Source organism: Lonchura striata, chromosome 6, assembly GCF_046129695.1.
Source record: "Lonchura striata isolate bLonStr1 chromosome 6, bLonStr1.mat, whole genome shotgun sequence".
Lineage (NCBI taxonomy): Eukaryota > Metazoa > Chordata > Aves > Passeriformes > Estrildidae > Lonchura > Lonchura striata.
In genome coordinates, this window is record NC_134608.1 from 38,256,038 (window position 1) to 38,264,792 (window position 8,755).

Sequence of the window (8,755 nt, forward strand, 5' to 3'; positions counted from 1 at the left end):
TTGTTTCCCACTACAAGGGGTTTGGGCCCTTGCGCTTCTTTCCCTTGGAACCCCAAGAGGAAATGGAGCTTCTCAGTATTGGTCCAAGAGCTCTGGATGCAATCCTGGGAGGCCAGAGGTCATATGATGATCCAAAGGGACTTGTGGCAGCTGTTGCTCCAGCCCTCACCTGCTGGGCTGTGGCGGGCACCGGGCACGCTGGCTCACAGGTGCCCGTCTTCGTAGTACTCCAGCAAGTCCAGCCCATCGCGCTTGCTTTTGCGAGCTCTGCGCAGCTCCGCCGCCCGCTCCGGGGCCGCCTGCGTCCTGAAGCTAGGCTGCTTGGGTTTGATGCCGTAATCTGCAGGCACAGCAGGGGCTGGGCTCAGCTCTGGGACAACCACCCACCTGGGGGGGTGAGTGCATGGAAAGGGGGCTCAGAGGGGCGAGGAGAGCACTGTACCATCCACCAGGCCGAAGTGCTTCTGTGGAAGCTCCAGGGGAGCAGAGAAATCCTCGGGAACTGAGTAGCTGCCCCTACAGAGGAAGACATGGGTCAGGAATGAGCCAAGGTCCTACAGCACTTACCCAGGCTGGCACAAAGAGCTGCTGGCACATGTGCTGCATCTTCCACCCAGTCTGGCCAGCTCTTGAGGCCTGGTGCCACAAGTCCCAGCCCATGTCAGGGGCCCTGGGGTACCTGCAGGTACCGGGGCAGGGAGGAGGGGAAGCAGGGAAGTGCCATCACCTCTGGCGCACTGGCTGTGGGAGGGCAGCCCCCAGCAGCAGCGCAAGGAGCAGCAGGCAGCACAGCATGGTGCACACTAACTGGTTCCACTGGTTCTGTAGCAAGGTCACAGAGGAGCCACCCTGGTTGCCCAGGACACCTGCTGGGTGGGGCAGGGGACATGGCCCCTCCCAGGTGCTGCTGCTGTCCCTTCCTACCTTGTCCCCTTCAGGTCCCGGGCTGCCTCTGCCTGGGCCCTGCCAGCTGTGGAGCCTTTGTTGTGCTAGTGCGTGTCCCTTCATGTAGTCAGAGCTCCAGGGCTGTCCCTGTCCCTCAGCACCTACTTGTGCCTTCCTCTCAAACCCTCCAAAAGCAGGCCCTTGCATCTCAACTTGGTTCTACTTTGGCCCAGGAGACAACACTGCATCATCTTCCTCTGCTAAAAGACAGAGCAAAGGAGCATAGCTCTTGGTTAGGCTTTTCTGCACTGCTGTTACCATGTTGCAGGGCCTTGCCAGCTGAGGTGGCAACACAGACCCCTCCCTGGCAAAGTCCTGTTGTCCCCAGCTGTGGTGGCCCATGAGGTGTCTGTGTGTGGGACTACATTTCCAATGCTGGGTGCTGAGGCAAGAAGGCTGTGATGTCTGCAGCCTGAGAATCCCTCAGGGATGGTTCAGGTAGGAATGGTCCTGATACTTGAGGCACACTTAGGACCCAGACAGCTGCCTGTGGGGCAGTCCAGTGCCACCAGCTGACTAACCCTTGGTCCTGGCCAAGGGAGCCTCCCCAGAAGCTCACTGTGCAGTCTGGTCCCTCAGCTGTCCCCCATTAGAAAAGACACAGGCCCATCCTAGGCCCTTTATTAAATGTGGCACAGCAGATTTGCTGAATTAATCACTTCTCTGCCTTTGGCCAAGCCCCTAAGCACTAGCTGGCAGCCATTCTGCAAACCCTTTTAACACACATTAGGTACTATGAAAGCAGCCTGCACACTGCAGCTCTGTGTACCCCCAGGGGAACCCCAGGACTGTGGGGACTGAGGCAGGCACTGGGAATTAGAGGCTATAGTCATCAGCTGAGCAACACGTGGGCCCTGACTGACACGGGCCACAGCAAAAGGCTTCTAAAGGACAGAGTATCCCAGAGTAGACAACTGCAAAAGCTGCTCTTTCTGGCAAAGAGAGACCTGCTGGCAATCAGATACAAGGGATCCCATGCAAAGAGGCAGAGGTTCTTCAGCTCAGTTCTCTACATTCAGTCAGTTTATTTGAGAGACAAATCCGCTCCAAGCAGATAGGCCAGGCATGGCCAACACGAGCAGGCTGTGGGTCAGCCTCAGCACCCTGACATGTGAGACAGTGCTCTCCAAAAAACCACTATGCTGCCTGGCTTTATTACAAAAGAAGAAAAAATCAAGTGCTTCAAAAAAGAAGTTGCCCCATCACCATCACTGCAGCCACAGAATGGTCCAGAGAAACAGATTGCCAGGGTCTCCCTACACATTTAGTGTCCATCATTCGTGCCTAGATCTGTTAAAAAATTGCATACAACCCCCTCCCTGCTCTGCAGAACAGGAACTTCTCATTTATGATTTAACTGAAAATTAGACGTTATCAACATCCCTCCCCTAGCCTGTTTGCCCTCCTTAGGAATGTCCAGCCATGATTTGAGCAGAGAGTAATCATCTTCTTATCAGCCCCAGTTATAGAAATATATTTTCTGCCAAGCAGGCAAGTAATCCATCAGTGGCCCTGAAACAAGAGAACAGAGGGATCATTTATGAAGAAAGGCAACAATTTAAAGCTGTGTGTCTATGGGGTATATCCCCCACTTCTCATTATGATCCAAACAACCCCAGATCTCCACTTACACAACTCAGATGAACCCAAGAATAAAACAGTTACTTCTGACAAGATGTAAGGCAACACTGCAATGTGGTGTCAGAGATCAGAGCAGGACCAAGAGCAGTGTGAAACATTGTCAGCACAGGCATGGTGTGGGACACCAACCACTCCCTCAGAGCTGACATATTCAAACTCCAGTGGGAAAGGGGGTCTACAATGTGCAAGGGGAAAACCCACGTGCAGAGAGTCAGGAGAACACTGCTGTGCAGGGAAGAAGTAAGATAACACAGCAATAGTGAGCAGGTGCAAACATAGAAGCATCTGCTGTAGAGCAAAAATGCTTACATTGCACAGAGCTTAATGCAGGCTCCAAAGCCTCTCTGAAATCACTAACTGGAGGAAGTGGCTCCTGTGCTAGCCAGCTTTGTGACCTCCCCAAAGAAAGGGCCATGATGCCAGGCTGATGTAATATCACATCACTGCAATGAATCACTCCACAAAAGGATTAACATCATCAGTGGAAGAGTGGAGGGAAATGAAATGCTGGCCTATAATTATTGGATCCTCTGGTGAAGAACTAGAACACAGACCTGGTTTAGCCCTTTGATTTACAATCAGTTTTTGCCTGGTTCAATACTTCCACGCTCCCATTTATCCCTCATGTCCACATGCAGACTAGGGATCAAGGAAAAGAGTTCAGAACAGAGCTGCAAAGCTGGTACCCTGGTGTACCATCTGAGGTGCAGAATGGAAGCCCAGGAGAACATGCCTATGTGGCAGAGCTCTGCAGCCTCAGGGCACACAGAGGTTTACTACTGTCATCAAGGCAGGAAGCAATTATCTTTTCCTTCAGCACTTAAAAATTATTCAAGCATCAACACAGGGTGCTCTAGTGCTAACGTCTCTAGGGACTTCCCAATTCCTTCCCCAGATTGAAAACCAACTGATAAATGTTCCCAACTGCCCTCAATTTTTTTCACCAGACAGAAATGGGGATGTAACAGTGGGACCTGCTTACGTGTGATGAAGCCAACTCCAGGAACATAATCAGCCAACAAGCGCAAAAGGAGGAGGATCCTGCCCCTAGAAAGGGAAAGAAAATGAACAAGTTCAGCTGGACATCTTCTGCCCCAGCTGTTGAACACACAAACAGCAATGGCAGCTGTTATACAAAGGCTTAGAATAACCTGGTCACAAGCACCCACACATCTTCAGATCTACTCACCCAGTCCACTGACGCTATTTCAGTTAAAAGGGAAATTTTCAGCAAAAGCCCAGCAAGGGCACCTTACTCTGAGTATCGGTCATAGAAAGGAGATCTCAGCAGGTAGTACAGCAGCAGGATGGTTCGTCGCCTCAGCTCTGCCCGCTCTCGCCTGTTCAGGTCTTTCAGATCACTCAGCAAACTCAGACTGGAAGGAGAAGGGCAAAGAGCTAAGTCACAGCAAAAGCAGTCAGCAGGGAAAAGAAAGCGGGTTTCTAAAGCCCTCTGCTGTCAGCTCCAGCCAGAGCAGCACGCAGCAGCTCAGAAGAGAGAGGACTGTACGTGTTGTAGAAGATGTGTCAATCTCCAAGCTAAAGACCATTCTGGGTGCATATTTCTCTCAGTAGGGCCTGCCCAGGACTGGGGAATGGGGAAGTGTGATGCCCAGCCACCACCAAACCAAGCACCAGAAAGGCTCTTCATCAGACTGACCTCGAGATGTCCAGGACTGCCGAGAGGAGCCAGGGCTTCCATGATCTCTGACCCCATACTCCTAAACTCAGAACTAGGAACACACAGTCAAGGAATGAAAAGACGAGAGATTCCTAACAAGAGGCACACAGAGAAGTGACCCCCTGCGTACCCACAAAGTTCTGCCAAGCACAGGCGAATACACCCTAAGGCAGGGCTGGGAGCCCCGGGGAAGGGGGCTGGAGGACTTGCACGCACAGCTCTAGTGGCTGCAGCCAGCCACCAAAGTGTAAGAACGGGAAGAGGCCCGAGTCCCGTGCCCGAGCAGAGCTGCACAGGGAGCGGAGCTGGCGATCACTGCCCTGCGCCCGGCCGAGCCCGCAGCACCCTCTGCTGGCACCCGGAGCGCTGGGAGCCCGCACGGAGAATCAGGATACGGTGGAGCAGCGGGCGGGTAATGTAGATGGATTCCGCGATGGTTTCTTGGAGACCCAAAGGAGTGGGAAGCTGGTTCACCTCCTCCGCTCTTCGGCTCTGCGATTCCTCCCTCTGCTGGGGGGACCCCCAGTGCCGCGACTGCAGGGACGGGGCTGAAACAAACAGTCTGGTTACTAACACAAATAAAAGCTTTGTCTCAGGTGGAAACTGCATATCACATGACTGCTAGCTCACTGCACCTGGTCCTGGAACCCTTCACCCCCTGACCCCGGTTGGATGGGGAGAAGAATCAGAAAAAGGTAAAACTCCTGCATTAACACAGAACAGTTTAATAATGGAAATAAAGTAAAACAACAAAAATAGTAATGAAAAGGAAGATAACAAAACCCAAGAAATATAAGTGATGTACAACCGCTCACCACCCTCAGACTGATGCCATCCCATTCCCAACCAGTGACTGGCCCCTCCCAGCCAACTCCCCCAGTTTATACAGTGGGTGTTCTATGGTATGGAAGATCCCTTTGGCCAGTTCAGGTCACTCATCCTGGCCATGCTCCCTCTGAGCTTTTTGCACATCTCCTCTCTAGCAGAACCCAGGAAACCCAAAAGTCCTTGACTTAGAGTAACTGCTACTTCTCAACAACCTACACTATTAGTTACAATAATGTTATCAAATTATTCTCATACCAAACCCAAAACTCAGCACTATACCTGTTACCAGGAAGAAAACTAATTCTATCCAAGCCCAAATCAGGACACCTTCCTATCATGTTTCCCTGCTTTCTGCACTGTGAAGGTGTGAAAGAGGAAAGCTTGAAGAGGTACTTGTAAGATCCATGCTCCTCAAAGTGTAACCATGATGAAGAGCTGTGTCTGTTGCAGGGCTCACATGGGAAAACACAATTTAGTGCTAGCCTTGCAGCACATCTCTGGTTGCTTTGATACCCCTACGTATCCACAAGTGGCCCAGTAAGTGGCAAGATATGTCCCAATACAAGGTTCTACTCTTTACTGCTCACACCCATATCATCCATGAAGGCACAGAACAGGAAGAGCTCAGGCTGAAAAACAGGTTCAGTTACTTACTGCTCTGTAGAGAACGCACAACACGGCTGGAACGCCTGCCAACATAGGTCTCATCCTTCCCTGAGGAGTTGTCTTCCATGCCTGCAGAAGGAAACAGCCACAGGGGTCAGGCTTCAAAGCAATACGCTTCACACCCCAGAGCTGCCACCAAGAAGAGCAGATTGAAAGGCTGATTTAGTGCAAACTGGACCATTCTGTGGGGGCTAACAGTAGGCAGTAGGGTAAAAAAGTAAATCTGCCTGACATTGCCCAGGTCTAGGGCCTCTTTCCTTATTACTAGACCAGGGCATGTGTAACCTGATTCATGGTTCAGCCAGAAATTCCCAGCTTGGACTTTTCTATCCCCTCTTTCCAGATAGTAGGACAACCCTGCCACTAAGCTAACTCATCCTCTACAAAGGGTGGAAAGTTGAATACAGCTCAGCCTTGAGTACAGACATCTTATGGTTCCATGTGCTGCACAAGCCACTGCTCTGATGAGTAATTCTAGCAAGACAAGACATGTGGCTCAGCAAGGCACCAAGCCAATGATGACAACACCACAGGCTCACCTTGAGGGTGGAGAGGCTGTTGCTTCTCCCTGTTCAGTGGCACAATGGGAGGAGACATCTGGATGCCAGCTTTGTACCACAGCAGGAGCAGGAGACGAAGGATTGCTCTGTGAACAGACATGTGGAAGTCTTCAATACCAGATTATGGAGCTGGGTTCCTGTTACACTGGAGAGATGGCATCCACAGAAGAGGGAAGCACTCGGGCCTCCTCAGAGCAACTGGCAAGGTGAGAGGTGTAAGTGCCCCCTTCTGTGGCACAGGGTCCAGTACACCGTGGAGCTCCAAATTCCCCCAGCCTCAGGGACTGGCAGCTCAGTCCTGTGTGGGATTTTTTGGAGTGCCCTCCAGGTCCCCTTTCCGAGCGCACGCTGCCCCTTCCCCTCTCCCGCAGCACTTACTTAGCCAGCTGGATGAGGACAATGATGGTCCACCGGCCCATCTCCCCCCACACCCTGGCTGTCCCCATCTCTGCAAAGACCTCCACGCATTCTAGTACACTCAGCCAGGTCAGCAGCTTCTGCTGGGGCAGCGACTGCAAAACACAGAGGGGAGGAGGGGGACAGGATGCAGGTTCTGCTCGGGAGTTAAAGATGGCAGAAACACAGCCCAGTCTGGTGGGACCCTCAGAAATAAGCACCGGATGGCCTTGGAAGTCACAGCTCCAGAAACAAAAAACAATGTCTTCACTGCAGCTGAAGCCTACACACAAGCCCACCTCTAAGCAGGGGCAGACTGAGACATCACATGGAGTTTCTACTCCAAAAACAGGGAACACATCACATCTGTGTTTTATATTGCCTCTACCCTAACTGACACAGCAGGATGTGGCACTGGTTGTGGCACTGTTCCTGAGCTCCACAGCAAAACCCTCCCCTCCTTCTCATCCCAAAACTGAGACACAAGACACCCTCTTCTCTGGACAGAGCTGATGAGGGAGTGTACCTGGAGTAGAGGGAAGGGAACCCAGAGTCCACAGCTACAACAGAGTGAATGCTGCCTGAACACAGCATCAGACTAGATTTCAGGCATGAATCCTAAGACAGTGGGTCCTCTTCCAGTCTAGGTCTCTGCTATCCACATGGGAACTTACTACTGCTGTCAACCACACAGTTTGATCCACTGGGAAGCATCAATAAAGACAATACAGCTGAAATTCTATCCAGTTTTAACCAGGGAAGCAAATCTTGTGCATTTCTGTTTGTTACACGCCTGATGCTCCATTCAGGGAGCTGCCAATACCCAACCCACATACTGGGCAGGTTTCTAACAGAAGAGCCTGGAAAAAAAATCCTCTTCCCCATTCCCCAAAGGGTTTAACAATGCTGGGAGCCAGCCTGGGGCTCACGCAAGATAGATGTAGTACCAAGGCGCTTACATTTGTTTTACTCAATACACTATGCAAAGGAAGAGTCTGACAGATGGTATCAAGAGCTTCAGTACTCCAGAGCGACTGCTGTGTAAACAGCAATGGTTTATTCATCAACACCTCTACCTAGCTCAAGTTCTGAGGTTCTCAAAAAAGCCTGCGGAGCTTCTGGTGCAAGTCAAGGCCTGATTTCTGTGGTCCAGGGAGCACTCTGGCCACGCTTCCAAGCCAGGAGCTAAGGGACAGGGCTGCTGTTTTACTTGCATTCAGAGGTTGCCTCTGGCTTCTCCATACCTGACCGCAAAGAGAGGCCACAGCAAAGACCTGTAAAGTTTCTACAGACACTCCCTGAAAGCTCCTGCAAGGAAGAAAGCATGTCCCAAATCCTCCTCCCACACGCTCCAGGCTTACCGCTGGCAGGCTTTGCTGCAGGTCCTTTCGGAGAATCCAGTCGTTTAACAGCACTAGGAGGTTGGAGGCAGAGTACACTGGAAAAGTAAGAGAACAGCGCAGAATGGATGCACAGAAAGTAAACCAAATCGGCCCTGCTGTCTCTGTCCCCGACAGGGGATGAGGGAAGAAGGGCAGCAAGATGTGCAGACTCCTCCCGGGATCTGCCTGGGAATGCATGGACAAAAGCAGGGCTCGGGGAGCAAGACCCGCATGCACCGGGGCAAGGGCACAGCACCGGCCCCGACCCGCTGCCCACCTACCTAGCTCCGACAGCGCGTGCGAGTCCGAGAAGCGACCTGCGAAGGGAAGAGAGCGGCTACAGCGAGCGCCCGGAGCCGGGGGAGCCCCCACTCCCCACCGGGTCCCGGTGCCCGCACCCTCCCGGCCCAGAGCCCGGCCGGAGGAGGAAGGTTCGCCCGCGTCCCCGCTCCCGCACCTGGCAGCAGGTAGGACAGCCCGCGCACGGTGCCCTCCAGCTGGGCCGTGGCGGCCGGGTGCCGCCGCACGTACTCCTGGTAGCGCTGGCACAGCAGGCGCAGCCGCCACACCGGGCCGGCTCCGCGGGCACGGGCCGAGGCCGCCGCCGCCGCCATGGTGCCGCCGCCGCCGCCGCGCTGCTTCCGGGGCCGCCCCCG

At 53.0% G+C, this 8,755-nt stretch overlaps 2 protein-coding genes across 2 annotated transcripts; both read right to left on the reverse strand.

Moving 5' to 3' along the window:
* Positions 1 to 203: 203 nt before the first annotated feature.
* On the reverse strand, positions 204 to 795 carry FREY1 (Frey regulator of sperm-oocyte fusion 1). Its single transcript, XM_077784164.1, has 3 exons — positions 728 to 795; positions 443 to 516; positions 204 to 340 (listed from the first exon to the last, which is right to left on the reverse strand). The coding sequence occupies exons 1-3, from the start codon at positions 793 to 795 to the stop codon at positions 204 to 206; spliced, it is 279 nt and encodes a 92-aa protein (XP_077640290.1).
* A 1,151-nt stretch (positions 796 to 1,946) lies between these two features.
* On the reverse strand, positions 1,947 to 8,718 carry PEX16 (peroxisomal biogenesis factor 16). The gene is made up of 11 exons (XM_021533432.2): positions 8,557 to 8,718; positions 8,381 to 8,416; positions 8,079 to 8,155; positions 6,700 to 6,833; positions 6,301 to 6,407; positions 5,750 to 5,830; positions 4,663 to 4,815; positions 4,247 to 4,319; positions 3,843 to 3,962; positions 3,569 to 3,633; positions 1,947 to 2,457 (listed from the first exon to the last, which is right to left on the reverse strand). The coding sequence occupies exons 1-11, from the start codon at positions 8,711 to 8,713 to the stop codon at positions 2,399 to 2,401; spliced, it is 1,062 nt and encodes a 353-aa protein (XP_021389107.1). The 5' UTR covers positions 8,714 to 8,718; the 3' UTR covers positions 1,947 to 2,398.
* Between the last annotated feature and the right edge of the window lie 37 nt (positions 8,719 to 8,755).

Excerpts from the sequence above, each read along its gene's own strand:
- FREY1 (XM_077784164.1), bottom strand. The coding sequence starts at position 795 with ATGCTGTGCTGCCTGCTGCTCCTTGCGCTGCTGCTGGGGGCTGCCCTC. Across the intron at positions 517-727 it reads CCACAGCCAGTGCGCCAGAG|GGGCAGCTACTCAGTTCCCG; the intron begins GTGATGGCACTT and ends CTTCCTCTGTAG. Across the intron at positions 341-442 it reads GCACTTCGGCCTGGTGGATG|ATTACGGCATCAAACCCAAG; the intron begins GTACAGTGCTCT and ends CTGTGCCTGCAG.
- PEX16 (XM_021533432.2), bottom strand. The coding sequence starts at position 8,713 with ATGGCGGCGGCGGCGGCCTCGGCCCGTGCCCGCGGAGCCGGCCCGGTG. Across the intron at positions 8,156-8,380 it reads GCACGCGCTGTCGGAGCTAG|TGTACTCTGCCTCCAACCTC; the intron begins GTAGGTGGGCAG and ends TTACTTTTCCAG. Across the intron at positions 4,320-4,662 it reads TACCCGCCCGCTGCTCCACC|TTCTGAGTTTAGGAGTATGG; the intron begins GTATCCTGATTC and ends GTGTGTTCCTAG.